The following is a 19,567-nucleotide window of genomic DNA, read 5'->3' on the forward strand; positions in this document are numbered from 1 at the left end:
AGCGTGTGGGTGCGCTGTGTGCACAGTGGTTCGCCACGTGAGTGAGCGCTGCGCCGAGCTGAGCGCGCGGGTTGCGCGTGGGTACGCAGTGATTCTGTAGTGCTGCGGCTCGCCTCGGGGGAGCGCTGCGCAGAGGGGTGCGTGAGTGGGTGTCGCGTGTGTTCGCTCCGTGTGTGATGCAGGTGCGCGAGTATAACGTGAGTTGAGTTGGAGTGCGCGGAGCGGCGTGTGTGTGGGCGTGCGTGCGTTCGCTCCGTGTGGGTTGCAGGCGCGCGATTGGGAAGGGAAGTATCGTAGTAGAGAGGGGCAGGATACTACTCGGTAATTGACCATGCCCATTGCGCGGACCCGCGGTGGAGGGGAATCCTCGAGCGGCGGCTTCCACACCATGGGTGAGGAGCTCAGCGGCGGTTCGCACAGCAGCGGGGGAGCGAGGGATGATGTTGGCCCGGCCGTTGGCATTGTCGAGGGAGGGATCTCGGGGGCTAGCGACCTCGACACCCTCTCGGGTTCACCGAGACTGTCACGTCCTCAACTGCCCTCTGCCACCAGAACCATCCCCCCTAGGGTCCCCTTCCATGCTATACATACTCTAGTGCCAGAGAGAGGCTCTAACACGCACAGTTGCACTCGTCTCTCAGTAATTGGCGCTAAACGCCATAGTGACTCAATATACGTCACTACACACGGGTACATTAAAGTCTCCTCGTAATTGTAACTTTAATACATTTGAAACAGGGTGGTTCGTTTTAAAGTACGCGAAGACGTAACATTTTCATTTATCAAAGGTCCAGTGTGTTTCGTCTCTCCCTTCTTATTTTGTGGGGGAGCAGAAGTGCAGTGGTTAGTGCCCTGAGCTACGAACCTGGCGACCAAGTGACGAATATCTGAATCGGTCCTAGGCCTCCCGTTAGGTCGACTCAGCCTTAAATGGTTATCCGATGTGGTGTGTAAACATCGTTACTGGGGAGAGAAAGGCGGACGGGCGTGGTGAAACAACCCCTTCGTGAGCCGTGCCGGCCTTCATAGGTGCTCGCTAACAGCACTTGTCCCAACAGTATGCTAAGGCTATAGGGGGCATCTTTGTTGCCTTTGTGTAAGTGCACACGAGTGTGTGTGTGTAAGTCAGTGGCAGAAATTCCACATTCCCATGGTGGAAAACCTATCAGCAGTGGGAAGATAAAGGCGGCCAGGTGCGGTACTGGCTATCCATCCCCTCGTGTGCCATGCAATCCCATCTCCGATTAGCACGGTTGGCTACGTACATTGCGAAAGAAGTTCAACATAGTACATACAGAACCTGAATTTAAACGTTATCCAGGTGACATTTGAATGTTGTGACAAATGTTACGATTTACCAACGTTCGGTCAATGAATTTTCACGTGAACGCAATTGACAAATTATGGACACTTTTCGAGAAGAAATCGAAATTCTGCGTAAACGAAATTTCACAATGGCCAGGCGCTGTGAGATCATCATACGAGAAGCACCCAGGAGGCTGCGCCGTTATCTATCCGCGAAAGTGTCACGGTGGCCCTGCAGTGCAACACTAACGCCTCCACATCATTCCTCCACATCATTCTAACACTCGTTTTTTGTTCTTGATTGTTATTTGTGTATTGTGAAAATGTATCCCTAATCTTTAGTATTACATTAATGGGAAAAGCCATTCCAATTCACGAAATTTCGTTTTTTGTGTTGCTTTTTGAATGCATCCCTTTCATAAATCCAGGGATACCTGTACAATCGAAGTAGGATGGCAAATGTGGGTCAGATAAATGTCACACTTCTTAAACAGTGCGTATGTAATGCGGGCGTAAACGGCCCTCCGGAGGTGACGTCATGAGGGGAGGAGTTAGGTCACGTGGGGGGAGAGGGGTTAAGCTATAGAAGGAGGGGAACCGGAAGAGGAGGGGGAGTGACGGGGAACCAGGAACAGGGAGAGGCCACGAAGGGCGAAGCAGAGGGTGGCGAGATCGCCACGAACACGGGGGAGCGAGGATCGGCACCGTTGGCCAGCGGTGACCGACCCGAAGCAGCGAGGAGGCTGCAGTCAGCAGCGGGGCTGCATAGAGAGTCAGCAGCGGGGCTGCATACAGAGTCAGCAGCGGGCCTGCATACAGTAGCAGCCAAGGGGCAACCCCGGCCACGGTGGGTGATGTGCGTCGGTTTTTGGGGTTCGCCTCATATTATCGGAGGTTTGTTCCGAATTTCGCTACTATCGCCAGGCCTTTGCATCTCCTTACTGGGAAGGGGCATAAATTTGTGTGGGGATCGCCGGAGGAGGCGGCGTTTCGGAGCCTGCGCGATTTACTGGCTACTGCACCGACGTTGGATTATCCGGATTTTGAACATCCCTTCATTCTGGATACTGATGCGAGTGACACTGGTATTGGGGCGGTGTTGTCCCAGTCAAAAGGTGGTGTTGAGCGTGTGGTGGCGTATGTGGAGTCGAGTTTTGTCTCCCGCGGAAACCCGTTACTGCGTCACTCGCAGGGAACTTTTGGCCATTGTTTTTTTTCTCCGCCAATTTCGACCGTATCTGTACGGTCGGTCGTTTATTGTCCGCACGGACCATGCGGCCTTGCAGTATGCTCTTAAGATGGACCAGCCATCCGGACAATTGGCGAGGTGGCTGGACACGCTGCAAGAATTTTCCTTCCAAATTCACCATCGGAAGGGTGTGCGTCACGCTAACGCGGACGCACTTTCCAGGTTGCCGCAACAATCCCCTTGTGCGTGTGCGTCGGGGACGCATAGGTGTGGACCGATGCAGCTCCCCCCTCAGCCTGTCGCGCTGGCGGTAGATGTTCTCGAAACTCCGCTTACACCGGGACCGGTTGATGGGGGACCGACTGACGGGATTTTGCGTCTTCCGAGGTCTGTGTGGATTCGGGAGCAAATGTTGGACGATTCTTTGGTGTCGTTACGAAAACGAACGGAGAAGGCGGGTAAGGAACTCGGTGCGGGTGGTATTTCGGAAACTGCTCTCCGAGATGGGTTGCTGATGTGGAGGGAAGGGATACAGGAACACTGGCGTCTCGTTGTACCTGCGTCATTGCGGTACGAGTTGATCAGATCTTTGCACTGTGACACACTTTTACATCTGGGGGTGCAGAAAACCCTATTGACGCTGCAACGAGATTATTATTGGCACGGCATGACGACAGATGTCGTCGGTCACGTTCGCGCGTGTCCCGATTGTGCCCGCCGTAAGCCGCCTAAACATCCATATGTTCCGCCGATACAATCGATTCAAGTATCTCGGGTTAATGAGCTGGTGGCGTTAGATATTTTGGGACCCTTTCCGCCATCCGCTAAGGGAAATAAGTATTTACTGGTGGGGGTGGAGTACCTCTCCCGCTGGCCGATGGCCTGGCCTTTGCCTGACCAGTCAGCGGCGTCTATCACTGACGCCTTTCTATTTGGGTATGTAATGGACAAGGGGGCGCCGGAGAGGCTCCTTACAGATCAAGGGCGTAACTTTTCGTCCAAATTGTTGGGGGAGGTGTGTGCGGCTCTTGGAACTAAAAAGATACGGACATCCCCCTACCACCCACAAACGGATGGTATGGTGGAACGGTTGAATCGGACTCTGTCCGCCATGCTGTGCCATACAGTCGGGGAAAATCAATCTGATTGGGATTTGCATATCCCTGGGGTGCTTTCGGCGTATCGCATGACGCCGCACGCGGCTACTGGATACTCGCCGTTCTTTCTTATGTACGGCCGTGAAAATGTGCCGCCGATTAATGAGCAGTTGGGAACCGGTGCGAGGAGACCTGTTAAGCCTCTTCCTGAGTATATTCAGGACAACGTTCGCCGTGTCACTGAGGCGAGGGAAAGAGCCCGCATGGCTACAGCCAAAGCCCAGGCCAGGAATGAGCGGTGTGCCCGACGTTCGAAGGGGGAGTGCCCCTGGAAAAAGGGGGACCTGGCCTGGCTTCATTGCCCGCAGGTGCGGCCAGGTACCTCTCCTAAATTACATAAACCGTGGCAAGGTCCGGTCCGCCTCATTGAGGTTCCCAACCCGCAGTCGGCGCGTGTTCAGGTTGGTTCGCGGCGCTGGTTCGTGCATACATCCCGGTTGAAGCCATACATTGCCCCGCGGCCGGATGCGTCATCTCCCGAAGTTGCCTTGCCGGGGTCTGTTGCTGCCGACTCGCCCTTGCCTGTGTCTGCTGACCTTGCGAGAGCGCCTGTCGTACCCTTCACAGACAAGCCGGCCGTGACGCCGCAGGGAGGAGGACGTTCCGCTCGTGGGATGCCGACCGGAGCCGCTGAACCTACGGGACCTGCAGCTCTTCCTATCCCTCCGCGGACGCGATTACGGGATGTCTCTGGACGCGACCGGGACAGTGGCGGGCCTCCAATGGCGACGGATGAACTCGCTCCCGTCGCCCTTAAAACCCTTCCACGTTCCCGCTCAGCGGGTGGGCTGCCGACCGTCCGGGACGGCCCGGCTACCCGTACTCGCTCGAAATCCCTCACGTTTCGTTAAAATTGTGTTGTGTTCTTGTTATATTGTTGTTGCATGCTTCGTGTCTTTTTACGTGTTGGTCCTTTACACCCGCATTGCTTGTCAGGTTGCAATTCAGCCGAGGTCGGCTGGATTTTCTTTATGGGGGAGGGTGATGTAATGCGGGCGTAAACGGCCCTCCGGAGGTGACGTCATGAGGGGAGGAGTTAGGTCACGTGGGGGGAGAGGGGTTAAGCTATAGAAGGAGGGGAACCGGAAGAGGAGGGGGAGTGACGGGGAACCAGGAACAGGGAGAGGCCACGAAGGGCGAAGCAGAGGGTGGCGAGATCGCCACGAACACGGGGGAGCGAGGATCGGCACCGTTGGCCAGCGGTGACCGACCCGAAGCAGCGAGGAGGCTGCAGTCAGCAGCGGGGCTGCATAGAGAGTCAGCAGCGGGGCTGCATACAGAGTCAGCAGCGGGTCTGCATACAGTAGCAGCCAAGAGGGTCTGCATAAAGGGGTAGCAGCGAGTCTGCAGGGAGAGAACGGAGGTTACGGTAGATGAAGCAGAGAGTCTGCGGGAAGAGAAAGGAAGCTATAAAAGAGAGTCAACAGCCGGGGGCTACAAAGACAGTGTTATCACAGAGTGCCGTGTGGGAGAAGACAAGAACCCAATAAAGGACACGAAGACAGAAAGAAGTGTCTGAGTCTTTTTATTACACATACAATGAAAACTAAATTCAGCATCTGCAGTCCAATTCATTAATGTTTATCACGAGATCATGTGACTTTATATGTTTAGCCAGTACTGGGCAACCTGGTACAACAGTATACTGTTTAATCTTGATTTTAAGCTTTCGTGACTGCAGGAATCCATACTCTTTGGTTCTTTCGGTAAAGTCACGTGACATTACCGAAAAAAACAGAATATACTGTTTAATTGAAAAAAAAAGTTTTGAAATACCGAAGGTACGCTTTGTGGAAACCTTTGTTCCACATTGCAGAGTTAAGGTCAGGGTAGTCAACACTGTTGGCAATGTGTGCATGGCTCCAGATACCAGTGGTCAACATTGGCCATCCAGTAGAGAATCTGGTCTGCACCATAAAATAAAAAGCGGTGACTCCAGGGTCTTTAAATACAATTAGCACTGCATTTATTACTCATTTTAGCTGGAGACACGTGGTCTTTTGACTTGAAAACTTCAACATATGTAGTTAATTAAAATATTCAAACATGATGCAAAGTCGTTGCATATTTACCATATACGGTACAATTCCTCTTAACTGCAATGCCCCGTCTAAGAGGCAATTCCTTCGGGCCGTCGGGTTGACGTTCGGGCTCGTGTTACCTGAACCGCAGCGTCCCAAACTATATATAAATCACGGCTTTGTAGAAGTAATTTCGTTTTCCCAAACATCCTAACATAGGACCACAAGCCTGGCAATTGTGTTGCGCCAGTGCTTGCGGCCTTTCCGCTTGGCTATGGTTTCCTGCGCAATTGAATCGTTCTCTTTGTCCGAGAGTGAACAAAAAAACTGTGCGAGTTACGAATTCTACACTTTTATTTTACCGAGACGCTCCCATTATGCCCAACTCGTGTGTAGCCTCCTCCTGTCAATGTGCAGGCATGTGTACGGCATAGCGCATGCAATAGACGTAGCGCTCAAGGGCCAGGAGGTGGTACAGCAAGTTCGGACTAATCTCCATCTGTTCCATCTGTATCAGATAGAGTTGCGTGGGTTTTCTCCAGGTGCTCCAGTTTCCTCCCACGTGTAAAGACATATGTAACACATATACAGAATATGCACACCCATGTTTTCAGTTTACATAAAGGATGCTAAATCAACAGTGATCAATATTATTAATATAAATGCCCAACTTTATCTGTCATGAACATGAACACTGCACTTCCCGTCGTTTTCATGTAGGGGGCGTTGCAAACCTACACGTCCCGTGCATGTGTTGCGCCGTCATAAGGCGCTGTGGGCAGCTGACCTGCCACCACGCTCACGGGCCGACAGGGGTAGGGGCTGAGGAGGATCCCCCCCACCACTTCCTAAGACCCCTTAAGATAAGAGCCTTCCCCCCCCTGACCAAAGGTTGACACCCCAGAGCCCCCAGGGGTGGGGGCTAAGACCCCTTAAGATAAGACCTTCTAAAAGATTCTAGGGGAGGGGCATGAGGGGAGGGGTGACCCCGACCTGGGGATAAAAGGCCAGCCCTCGGGACGGTCAGGGCAGTATCCGCCAACTCAAGCCTAAAGACATCTGAAGATCTGGAGACTGGACTAAGCGACCCGGGGACCCTCAACCGTGGCTCTTGTGCAGCACGGGTTGAAGCAGAGCCGAGGTCGCTCGGACCCCCTGGGACCCTCCCCACGGCTCTCGCTAAGCCGGGGTTGAAGTGGTCCAAGGCGAGTCCCGGACCCTGGGTGGGAGGGTCGGTCCAGCCTCCCGCCGTCACAAGGGACCGGCGTGTGCGTAGCCCGGAGTGGGTAGGGTACGCTAGGAGGGAGGCTGTCCCTCCCTTAGACTATCGAGTGGAAGAGAGTAGTGTGTAACATAGTGTTACAGAGGGTTAAGAGTTGTAATAAACGCGTTGCCTCCAGCAGACGTCTCCGTGGTTAGTTCTAGAACACAACACATGTGAAATGGTGTTATTGGACGAATGTACACCATCTCCGGGTGATAGCTACTAATTCTAGATTTGAAGCTTTCGTGACTGCAAGGATTCATACTCTTAGTTCTTTCGGTAAAGTCACGTAGGTAAAAATGAAATTAAAATTAATAACAAAAACAATAAAATCACGTTTCGGAGGCAACACAAGCGTCCGTCTTCAGGTGAAACTGTCACAGCAAAAAAATCTGTATACAGTCAGCCGGGAAAACGGATCCTGGAACGAATGGGCACAGCCCCCAAGTAGGGGGCCCCCAAGTAGGGGGCTGTGGGGGAATTATGTCACCCTTCCAGAACCTGGTGGAAGGTTCGGGAAGGGAGGCGTGGCTAGGGCGGAGCAAGCCACAGAGCAGGATAAAAGGCCGGACCCCGGGAGGGTTCGGGGAGTTGTGCCAGCTGAAGACAGAAGAGCCAGTGAAGACTGAAGACCGGCTAGCTAGGACCCTGACCTCCTCTGACCTGCCGTCCTTATCAGGGCCGGGCGGAGTGAGCCAGTGGTGCGACCCTGGAAGCCTCGGAGCCCGACGTTCTTATCAGGGCCGGGTCCGTATGGCTGGCAGTCGAGACCTGTACCTTGACTAGGGTCAGGTCTGCTAGCCTCCCCGAGGACCCTCTTAGCCGGAGGACCCGGGACCATAGCCTCTCTCTGTCTATGATGAATATCATGAACGCTTGAGAGAGAAAACGAGGCGATTCGGTGTTGATTTCCGGAATCGACTTGGCCCCCACCGACACGACTTTGCCATTTGTTTTGCGACGATGACAATTTCCCATTCTTCCCGCATACGCTATCACATTCAACAAGTTGCAGGGACAGACGTTCCATTATGTTGGTAAGCGCACAACTTTATCTATCTTTCTATGATGATTACTAGGTTGTTGGGGGGCGCCTATGGCGCCCCCCAACAACCTAGTTATTAAATAATAGTTTGTCCCACAATGTACAACATTGAAATTAAAGTGAATTTGTTCTATCACATTTCTATTTATACTAATGGTGATGTATAAAACATTTTCCTCTACATGCCTAAATATGCATATTTTAATGTTTAATGCTTTGTGGTATACTAGTGTTGATTTTAGAACCTAGGTTTTTGCTTTGAAATGTGTAAATGCGATGAGCAATTGTTCAGATGTAGATTTATTGAGATCGACATTCCCTCCAGATTATCTTCGTGTCATCAGAATGAAGTGTGGTGTGCAAGTTCAAATATGTTGATTAGTCTTGCTGGTCTCATAGTTTTCGTTTGGAGTGCCGGGCACGGTTCATACTCCAGATCACAGCAGTCTGTCGATCCTGATTTGTCACAGCGCTGAAATCCAGAGATTTGAGAGAAGGCAGTGCTGATAGCACATAGTAGCTGCAACAAAGACATGCAGGGACAATAAATGAGTCATTTTAACATGTAGGCTTTCATGACCAATATTATTTATAATAAAGGCTTTTGGGTTAGATCGTGTAAGTATAAATTTATCGTAACCCTCCACCACCAAACACAGCCAGTAAGGTTTGGCACGTAAACAACGCGCCAATTAGAGTACTAATTCAGCCCACCGGTGTGTTGGAGAGTAAATCCACAACATTTATACTCACATGATGATCTAACCCAAAAACCTTTATTATGAATAATAAATTAGTGCATTACATTTCGATTTAAAGCTTTCGCGACTGCAGGGATTCATCTTCTTGTTCATGAACACTGTTCATTGGAGCGCTGTCTTTCAGACAGCTCTGTCTTCACCTGAGGACGGCTGCTTGTGTTGTGGCAGAAACGTCGTGAGAATTTTATGTTTTATTTTTATTATTTTATTATTTCCCTTCTACGTGACTTTACTGAAAGAACCAAGAAGATAGTGCATTACAGTTTATCATATTTTACAATTAGTACATTTGGTATTCACGCAATTCTTATGACGCGAAGTTATCATGAAGCAAAGCGCTACGTTTCACAAAGTCTACAGTTGTTTAGTAGGAGGCGATGTTGCTACATTCAATCCGAATTGAGTAATTTGCAGGTAATTCTTTAAATTAAAAAAATTCTGGACCGTGACACTGGCACACAATGGCCTGCTCAAATCGAATGACCTCACGGGATCTTTAACGTCCACCGTGAGGCAGACGGCGTGAAGTATTTACCGGTCAATACAACAGCAGTATTAATCACGGCGATTGCTGGATTAGAACTGCAAACCTCATCAACGAGCGGTCAAAGCGCTACTGCTGGACTGTGTCACGGCTCCGTTGTAAGCCGCGGGTATTGTGTGTGCTGGTACCGGTAGTGGTTCTCCGTCTCAATTGGGTTCCCGTGCAGCGTTAGTGAACGGAGATGACGCAAGGGGACCAGGGTGCTGACATTGGAGAGCCGAGACACCGTGTTACCATGGAGATAGAGCACACGCAGCTCCTGCAGCTCACACAGCACCTGGCATATGGACGCACAGAGTCAGTGTGCCAAGTGAAGTGTCACACAGCACCTGGAGCATGAAGTTAGTGTGCCGAGTGAAGTGTCACACAGTACCTGGCGCACGGAAGCATGGAGTCCGTTTGCCAAGTGAAGTGTCACATAGCACCTGTGCGTGTGGACACATGGAAACCTTTCAGATCATCCTGTGTACTTTCTAAGGTGAAAGTGCATATCTGCACCTACTTGCGGAATGTCCGACAGTTGGTTGAAAGAAAGATCAATCCATGCCAGGGCAGAAGGCTGCTGAATCAGTGCCGCTGTCGTCTCCCAGAATCCTTCAAGGTTTGTCAGCGCATTGTTGTTCAAGCGCAGGGCCGTCACGTCATACTTGTGTTCACTCTGTGCGGTGTCTGTGCTTGGGGCCACGCTCGCATAACCAAGCGACCCGACTTCAGCAACGCGCATAGATGTTGTTCCACTTCCTGCCATAATCGCATCCTCAGTTTTGTGTTGACTTGGTGCCTTCACAGCATTGGCATTTCGCGCCTTTGCTTCCGCTGGCACACTCCGAGGATCTTCTGTGAGCAAGTCTGACAGCGACACGACACAAACAACACACTCCAAATAACGCCATAAATAAGGTAGGCATCAGTGCACACTACAAGGCAAGGATAAAGGGGTATACAGTAAAACACGAATGAAAAAATAAACCCGTCACAAACTCAGCGGCTAACACCGACTGAGCAAAGTAAATTTCAACCACGTGCAAAATAAAGAGCAACTGTGCACAACGAATAGCATAATAAAGGTAAGTGGTAAATACAATAAGTAATAAGCAAATAAAAAGTAAAAAAAGAATTTGCTTGGCACTCCAACTTCATTACCAGATCAATGTAAAATATTTGTCTAGAACCAAACATAAATAACGAATTTTTCTGCAATCTTGCTTATGTTGTTGCTTATTATAGTATTCAGCGGCAAAATAACGGAACGTACTATTTGGTGCATTCCTATTTTTGTGTCATCTGAAGACTGCTTAGCCTCAGTGAATATGCATGCTTCATATGAACCTTATGGCGGGACCCCGGGGTCCCATAAGCCCCCGGCTCTCGCATAAACATTTTCATGTAAACAAAAACTTTGCTTTTTCACCAATGGGTTTGTAGGATGGTGGCAAGTGTTGTCTTAAAAGTGTTGTCTTGTTAAACTATGCCTTTACAACTGAAAACTACTTACTTGCAGTACCTCTATTTAAATACACTATCGAAAAAATAATTTACACCCCTCTGTCAATCATCGCGTTTTTAAGTGTGGATTTGTGAACACACTTTATAAACAGTACATAAAATAGTACGCGTTTTCAAGGCGCTGTTCATGTTGTAACAAGCGTTTACAGTATACCAATATTACTCTACAGAGTAGTGGGTCGCCGCTCCTCTTGTCCACATTGTGGGGACTTATGGCTTAACCGCAAAAAAACCCTATCTGCACAGATGCATAAGGACAAGAGAAGTATTATCAAACAGGAGGAATTAACTGTGCAACGCATCTCATCTGTTAAATATCCACAGGTAATAGGATTGTCATTGATTGATCCTGGCTGCAGACATTGGTAGGTCACAAATAATAATGAAGAGAGCAGTTTCACTGTATTATGCATACCGTTATGACAAATTAAGGACTTAAGTCGTGTAGGCAGTTTGATCAGCTTTGGATACGACTTATGATCCTGCCCATACCCGAGCATGGAGTACATGGAGTGCATTCGCTTGTTCAGCTCTTCTGCGCATTCGTCCTCGCTACGCTTGGACGACACGACATGACAACAGAATGATCCGCGCCTGGTGGGTCGCGGCGTTTATGTGCGTGGTGGGACGGAGTCGCCAAAAATAAATTACGATTTTGACTTCTGTTTATTCGGGACCCCGGGGTCTCGCCATGAGGTTCCTTATGCTCAAGCTGTGAGGAGTTGTCCTGGCAGTGGGGTATTATAATTAGTACTGTACTGGTTGAGAAGAACCCATTGCTTTGCAATGGATATATCTATATACTGTATATATAAAAGGGAAATTTGTGAATGTGTCTGCTTGAAATGTTTAGCATACTTCCCGACATGTAACAAACATGTGGGTAGTTTCCAGACTGTACACAATGCAAAAAGTATAAAAATAGACTTTTGTATCTTTTTTTGGGGGGGGGGGGGGGGGCGCAATAATGGTTATTTTGCACGGCAAGTGAGCGGTCACACCACCCGCATGCGGCAGCGTTACGCAGTGCGCCTGCTGACGTCACCCCCCCCCCGCCCAACCCTCCGCGTAGGCCCTGTATCCCGCACAAAGCGCCGCGAGAATCGATATCTGGTGAGCGTTTGTGGTATCGATTAAACGCCAATACAACCTTAGATTCCTTTGTTTGATTTAAAGAATCGGATCTTGGCGCGCGACCGTAAGTTTTTATTTCCACCGCGCGTTGGGTTTTATTTGAATTAATGAGGTAATGATCAAAGTTTTATTTTCATTTGTATATGTTATTTTTTAAGTTTTGAGAAGTTTTTTAATATATTTTCCCCCCGGGCAACGCCGGGTACTTCTCGCTAGTATAAAATATAAGATTGCTGTTATTTCCATACTCTTCTCACAATCCTGTACCATACTCGGAAACTAAAATTGATCTAACTTTTTACTAAATAAAATGCCAAGACAAAACGTATTATGATGTGTTTTTTTATATTCTGTAGGATTTAAAGATTATTCTGGCAAAAAAATCCACTAATTCAGAAGTTGGAGCTTACGTAAATGAACCGTCTTCTGTATTTGTTACCCCAAACTCTTTGGTGTCGCTATCACTGTCGTGTTATGTCTTCCAAACTTCTACCGCCGTTTAAACTCAATACTTGTTACACGGAAGATCCCGTTAAGACGGTTTAGCCCAGCAAGCTTCGGTAGCAACCGCCCGCAGCAGCCACCAACTACAGAGCGACTTACGGGACCGTTTGTGTCAACGAAACACCAAGCAAACTAATAGATGTGTGTGTCTACATGTTATACCACAAGCACGTGTGGTTAATGCGGACTCAATTCCTCGCAAAATATACCTATTTGACGTTTGAACATCTTAACACCTCAATCTTGATTTGAAGCTTTCGTGACTGCAGGAATCCATACTCTTTGGTTCTTTCGGTAAAGTCACGTAGGTAGAAAATAACATAAATCTTAACACCTATTTATTGCCAGAATGGGTGACACCTATTCTTATTTTTCAAACAGAGCTACCGTTGGGCTGGAGAGAAACCACAGCCAGCCAGGAAACTCGAGGCATCAATAGTCTGGTGCCTCTTTTCAGGAGGGTCTTGCCTTGTGATTGCAGCAGCAGCAGGGGGCGATGTTGCTGCGGTGTGGAATACCAATCGAGTGATTTGCTGGAAATATATTTCAGCATTAGATGGTTTGGCCAAACACAGTTACACTCTTTATGTATTTTTATGACAGGGGACCAGAGTACACACGTTGCAACCCCACGCGGAACAGGGGGGAAAGCACACAAACTCCACACAGAAAGGGGCCCAAGTCGGTAATCTAACCCAGGTGCTTCTCGCTACGAGTTACCACTGCGTCGCCACCCTGCCGCCTCGTGTACCTTCCATGGCGGTGATGCAGCGAAATGAGAAGTCCAGCGTGGCGCCACTGGCGCTCTGCGCGCCCTTGCCGCCTCTCTGGGTGGCGGCGGCGGCGGACATTTCGTCCGACATCTGCGAACAGCAGCGGGGTGGGGGACACGCTCCAAAGGAGACCACCCGCGCCTCGTATCCCCGTGCACCTGCCTCCCGGCGACCCTCCCCACCCGCCCGCCCGCTCTCTTGTCCCCAGCTGCTGTCTCCGCTCCCGCGTCTCTTGTTGTACCGCGTCTCTTGTTGTACCACGCGTTGCCGTGGACACGACACTGCGTCCTCGATTGGCGGAAACAAACCTCCCACGTGACCCCCCAAAGGAAAATATCCGTTGCTATGGATCCGTCACTTGACGCGATTCCCACCCCATCGACCCCCCCACCTTACCCCCCTCTGCGCCCCCCGTTCCCCCAATCGCCCCCCCCGGTCCTCCCCCGTTCCCTCTACCGCCCCCCCGTTCCCCCCACCGCCCCCCCCGTTCCCCTACCGCCCCCCCCGTTCCCCCTACCGCCCCCCCCGTTCCCCCCCGTTCCCCCTACCGCCCCCCCGTTCCCCCTACCGCTCCCCCCGTTCCCCTACCGCCCCCCCCGTTCCCCCTACCGCCCCCCCGTTCCTCCTACCGCCCCCCCCGTTCCCCCTACCGCTCCCCCCGTTCCCCCTACCGCCCCCCCCGTTCCCCCTACCGCTCCCCCCGTTCCCCCTACCGCTCCCCCCGTTCCCCCTACCGCCCCCCCGTTCCCCCTACCGCTCCCCCCGTTCCCCCTACCGCTCCCCCCGTTCCCCTACCGCCCCCCCCGTTCCCCCTACCGCTCCCCCCGTTCCCCCTACCGCCCTCCCCCCGTTCCCCCTACCGCCCCCCCGTTCCTCCTACCGCTCCCCCAGTTCCTCCTACCGCCCCCCCCGTTCCCCCTACCGCCCCCCCCGTTCCTCCTACCGCCCCCCCGTTCCTCCTACCGCCCCCCCCCACCGTTCCTCATACCGCCCCCCCCGTTCCTCCTACCGCCCCCCCACCGTTCCTCCTACCGCCCCCCCCGTTCCTCCTACCGCCCCCCCCCCGTTCCTCCTACCGCCCCCCCCCCGTTCCTCCTACCGCCCCCCCCACCGTTCCTCCTACCCCCCCCCCACCGTTCCTCCTACCCCCCCCCCCACCGTTCCTCCTACCCCCCCCCCCGTTCCTCCTACCGCCCCCCCCCCCGTTCCTCCTACCGCCCCCCCCCCGTTCCTCCTACCCCCCCCCCCACCGTTCCTCCTACCGCCCCCCCCTCCCCGTTCCTCCTACCGCCCCCCCTCCCCGTTCCTCCTACCGCCCCCCCCACGACTGCTCGTCACGTGACTCGTCACGTGCGCGCGTTGTGTGCTCTCACTCCCCTCCCACACACCTCTCATTAGCCCCGAGCCGCGTTTCCCCGGCCAATCACGGCGCTGTTGCTCTCGCGCGGCTATTGGGTCAACTTCGGTGACGTCGCGTGCGGCGAGCCAATGAGGAGGCGGCGTTGAGGCAGTCGTTGGCGTTTGAAAATAGGTTGGGGCCAAGGGGCGCGCGCGGTGTTGCGGTGAGAGGCCGGACGGTACCTCACAAATTACACTTTTTATACTCTTTATACACAAACATTAAACTATACCACATATACACCGTGTACCCGCGTTAGCCTGTTATACTATTGTACTGTTACAATATATAAATTGTACACATTGTATATCATATACACTCTGTCTTCCGTGTTACACTGTACACTATATACATTATACTGTGTACACGTTACACTATATACATAATACAGTACTGTGTACACGTTATACTATATACATTGTACTGTACTGTGTACACGTTACACTATATACATTGTACTGTATTGTGTACACGTTACACTACATAATACTGTACTGTGCACACGTTACGCTATACACATAATACTGTACTGTACACATTACACTAAATACATTGTACTGTATTGTGCACACGTTACACTATATATGATACTGTACTGTGCACACGTTACACTATATACATGAAATGTACTGTGCACACATTACATTATATACACTATATAATACTGTGTACAAGTTACACTATGTATACGATACAAGTTGTATATTAAGTACACAGTCTTTCCCGTGTTACACTACAGTATATACATTATACTTGTGTACTAACCCAGCTGAAATCTGTGCAGAGTAGCCTATGTCCAGCCAGCCCTGGGATAGTGAGAGTTAAAACATGTCACTGTGTACAAGTTTCCGAATAAGTATGCTTATCAGTCTGTGATGGTGCATTGCGATGAGTGTCACTGGTACCAGCAGTGTCAAGATCGGCCTCTGGAGAAGGTTCGTGAAGGACGATACCTGGCATTTGGAGGCAGTCGCCCTCCAGCAACAACAGAGGACAGAGGAGCGACGCTCACAACAATGAGCAGAGCGCCGGGCGATTAAAACGCAGAGAGTTGGCAGTGGGGAGCAGAGTTTGGGTCATCTGCCAGTCATCTCAGTCGGTGAACCCATGGCACCTGGGTCTGTCCCGCTTGTGCCATGCCCATCGCATGGCACAAGCGCCGTGGTAATGTCCACCGCCCCTTTGTGGTGAACGGCGACTGTTTTCAAAAGTCGTGTGAAATATCTCGCAGAGCCGCTCTCTCACCGACCAACAGGGTCGCACTGTGTTCCAAGTGGATTATTGTATCGGGACACGACACGATTGCGCAGCGGAAATACAACAATTGGGTAACAGACCAAACATATGTTTAAATTAATTAAATAATGAACTATTAATGCACTTTGATGTTGGCTTTACTCGGGAAATACACTTCTGATTATATCAACAGTGCGAGTAGGGGCATTGTGTTCATTCAACGTGTACCAACCATAATCCTTCCCCTGGTGTCTCTTTGCAGCGTGCTTTATTGTTTCAAAATGGTTAACGGACGAAAATCTGCAGCTCTTATTAGTTGGGTGAGTCCACTTATTCGCAAGTTTTATTTTTTCAAGTATGAACTTGATCGACATTTTAAAATGTTGCACCCACACTTCTCGGATGCCGTGGCATTCCAGTCACATTAAAGCCAACTGCTTTAGAACTGATGATGTGAGTCGTTGAGGTTAGGAAATGTTTGCCAGGGCTGTATATTGTCACACAGTTTGTTCAATGCTGTGCTCGACTGTTTTCAGTACAACCATGGGATAGAGTATATAATGGAAAACACCCAGGAATCTCAAAGGGTCATGTACACCATAGAGACTTGGATAAGGCAGGTGTTATGGTTTATCTTGGACATTGGAGATTTTGCCAGTTTTATATTTTGCCAGTTTTTTACCGTAACCAATAATCTGCACTCACGTAAGTATAAAAATAAAATAAAACTAAAATAATATTTCACGACGTTTTGATTGCAACACAAGCGGATGACCTCAGGCGTCATATATTATTTTATTTTTCTACCTACGTGACTTTACCGAAAGAACCAAAGAATATGGATTCCTGCAGTCACGAAAGCGTCAAATCAAGATCAATAATCTGCATTTTAACCCACGTTTACCATGCTACGTCATGCAGGTGAACTGCATGTGTGCAGAGAAAACGGAGAGCCTCTGGGATCTCAAAGACCTGTCTACCTACCTGCACATCATACAGACCATGTAAGCAATTGCATTGGTCACTGAAACATTTTGTATGTCGTGGATTATTATTAAATTACAGTTGTACTCCTTTGTGAAGGACCCATGTACATTTTTTAAGTAAACTTTATAAGTATTTTTTTTTTATAATTTCATGTTTGTAGTCTCTGCTGCACACAGGGGAGCCGTAGTGTCGCGGTTATCGCGCTGCGCTACGAACTCAGCAACCCAATTTCGATTTCTGTTCAAAGGGTCAACACCAGTGACGAATATCTGAACCAGTCCTGGGCCTCCCCTTGGTTGATCGAGCATGTGTAAAGGCGGTTAGGCATGGTGCTGGCCACCCACCTCTTCGTGTGACTTGTCAGTCTTCTTAGGTGCTCGTTAAAACTAATCGCCCCTTAAAGATCGTGAATGTTATGCAGGGAATTTTTTTTCTGCAAGACACAGCATCTCAAAAACCTCGACTAATGACAACAAATTGTACCATGTTGTTTACCGGTACCAATTTCTCGACATCTCTCAAACCGACACATTGGGCCCAATTGATGTTTTTTTCTGTAAAAAAAAGCATATATTTGTAGTGGGTATTAAACTTGTGGAGACTTCTCTCTTCTGGAGGCATCACGTTTATTATAACGTAACAATAACACAAAGGGGTATGGCCCCTTCCACCCGATACTTAGGGAGATATTCCTCCGGCTAGCCTACCTATCGCTGGCTAGGCCTCGGCAAGGTAAGGTAATTTACCATTTTTACCGGGTAAAAGGGTAAAGGTGTCGACATGCCCAAGGGGTAAGGTAAAGGGTAGGGTAAAGGTAGCTCGGAAGAATTACCCGGTAGGGTAAAGGTAGCGCGAAGTATTACCCGGTAAATACGGTACCTTGTTTACCGCTAAATGTTCTGTGGCGCACTCCGTGGCCTCCATTTAATAAGCAATGTTTAAAAAAAACTTTTAAAACACGCTTTTATGAAATGTACTAGTAATGGCAGAACTCCACCACTCCAGGAATGGCCCCGAAGCTTGCCATAACGTAAGGGACCGTGGCCAATTATAGCCAATGTCAGGTGACCGTGGACAATTAGACCCAAGCCGAAACATAACATATAAAAAATTATATTACAAAACATATATTTTTTATGATAGAATATAGTGTTGTCATCAGTATGACATAAGTATACAAAATTTGCAGTCGATACCACATTGGGAAGTGGGTTAAAATTTAGTTACAAGATTTGAGGATACAACACCGACAACACTGACAACAACAACGACAAGCGTGTAAAATTTGATTCATCGAGAGTATTCTATATGAATAAAGCGCTCTACCTAGCATTTACCATTATAAACCTATTTCATGTGTAATAGTACCCCAGTAATAGCCCTGTAATCGGGTAATTTGTATGGGGTAAGGGTAAAAGGTAGGGTAAAGGTAGGCTCGTTGCTTTCTAACTTTTACCTTACCTGCTAAAGGGTAAAATGTAGGGTAGAGTGATTGTATTGTGGTAAGGTAAAGGTAGGCTTGTTTTTTTTACATTTGAACTTTTACCTTACCTTGCCGATGCCTATCACTGGCTATGCTCTAGCCTCTTCACTGGTTAAGCTTTTGGCCCGACCCTAGCCAGGTTCAGCCCTTAGGGCTCTTCACTTCGGGTCTTCAAGGTGGCAGCTCCTGGGTGGCTCTTGAGTTTTCAGGTGAACGACGACTGCCGGACCCGTTCAGGGGACCGTCTTTTATACTGTATTCTGGCTCACTCTGCCCCTAGCCATTCCTCCCTTCTGGAACCGTCTGGAAGGGCCTGGGGAGTGACGTTATCCCCCAGCCCCCTTCCTGGGGGTCTGAGGGTTTGTAGCTGTGGTCCCGAGCTGCCTTAGAGTTACCTTAGCCCAATGGCCTGACTCATCACCCTTAGATTCCCTTCTCCCTGTTGACTCGAGGCCGTTATTACACGCTACAAGTAGTGGCAATCGTCTACAGCTTTCAACTATGCCGCTACACATTTATTGCTCAACTCCGGTTTATCACGCAAACTCAGGGTCTTCGTCACAGTGACTTTTTAGCTAACCATCGAACAAAGACGGTCATCACATCGTGCTCTTTCAGATGTGCTTATGTAGCTATCTGTAACGCGCTTCCTTCCGATATTAGGAAGCCACTGGTGCTATTCACTTCTGAATGTAATTAGAAAACGAATTTCTTTAGAACTGCTTTTTGTGTTTAGTTATTTGTCCTTGGCTGAAATGCGCTTTATACCAGGACGTGAATCAGGTTTCCCAATGGGCCATGTTATTGTCGTTCTGTATGTGTGCTTGTGTGATTTTTTTTCTTGTCTCCTCGGGAATGAGCAGTGGTGAAGTGGATCGTTGAGTTTGTTACAATCCAGGTCACCTGTATTCGATTCCCAGCCATAGAGAAGTAGTAGTGAGTGATATCTGATCCATGCCTGTTAGTGATTAGCTGCACACATATTATGTACATTATAAATCAGGCTTATTCTTATTAAAGTAAAATAAATTGCTCCCAATTTTGAGTGTCCAATATAAAAACATGTTTTTAAAAGTTTTGTAGTTATGGGCATAGATTCTAGATTTGAAGCTTTCGTGACTGCAAGGATTCATATTCTTAGGTTTTTTCGGTAAAGTCACGTAGGTGAAAATTTAAATTAACAAAAGTAAAATAAAAATAAAATAAAAATCACGACGTTTCGGAAGCAACACAAGCTTCCGTCTTCAGGTAGAACAGTC

The 19,567-nt window shown here is 49.3% G+C and overlaps 2 protein-coding genes across 3 annotated transcripts in view; one reads left to right on the plus strand and one right to left on the minus strand.

Annotated features, from left to right (window-relative positions):
- Positions 1-5,159: 5,159 nt before the first annotated feature.
- On the minus strand, positions 5,160-13,552 carry LRRC51 (leucine rich repeat containing 51). 2 transcript variants are annotated; one of them, XM_061566929.1, is made up of 4 exons: positions 13,182-13,552; positions 9,789-10,135; positions 9,415-9,563; positions 5,160-7,093 (listed from the first exon to the last, which is right to left on the minus strand). In XM_061566929.1, the coding sequence occupies exons 1-4, from the start codon at positions 13,291-13,293 to the stop codon at positions 7,042-7,044; spliced, it is 660 nt and encodes a 219-aa protein (XP_061422913.1). In that variant the 5' UTR covers positions 13,294-13,552; the 3' UTR covers positions 5,160-7,041. The 2 variants fall into 2 exon arrangements, with proteins under 2 accessions (XP_061422913.1, XP_061422912.1); XM_061566928.1 differs by having other exon boundaries at positions 5,160-8,501; positions 13,182-13,446.
- A 963-nt stretch (positions 13,553-14,515) lies between these two features.
- NUMA1 (nuclear mitotic apparatus protein 1) overlaps positions 14,516-19,567 on the plus strand; it is a 42,879-nt gene continuing 37,827 nt past the window's right edge. The window contains 3 exon segments of the mRNA XM_061566867.1: positions 14,516-14,780; positions 16,101-16,158; positions 16,760-16,842. Of these exon segments, the coding sequence (XP_061422851.1) occupies positions 16,120-16,158; positions 16,760-16,842 (122 nt within the window). The 5' untranslated portion in view covers positions 14,516-14,780; positions 16,101-16,119.

This window comes from Lethenteron reissneri, chromosome 38 (genome assembly GCF_015708825.2).
Source record: "Lethenteron reissneri isolate LAM-NWPU_2019-01 chromosome 38, ASM1570882v1, whole genome shotgun sequence".
In the NCBI taxonomy this organism is placed as follows: domain Eukaryota; kingdom Metazoa; phylum Chordata; class Hyperoartia; order Petromyzontiformes; family Petromyzontidae; genus Lethenteron; species Lethenteron reissneri.

Coding starts and splice junctions, on each gene's coding strand:
- LRRC51 (XM_061566928.1), bottom strand. CDS start 13,293: ATGTCGGACGAAATGTCCGCCGCCGCCGCCACCCAGAGAGGCGGCAAG. Junction 9,564..9,788: donor AACTGTCGGACATTCCGCAA/GTAGGTGCAGAT, acceptor TCCATATGCCAG/GTGCTGTGTGAGCTGCAGGA. Junction 8,502..9,414: donor GAGACGGAGAACCACTACCG/GTACCAGCACAC, acceptor TCTTTGTTGCAG/CTACTATGTGCTATCAGCAC.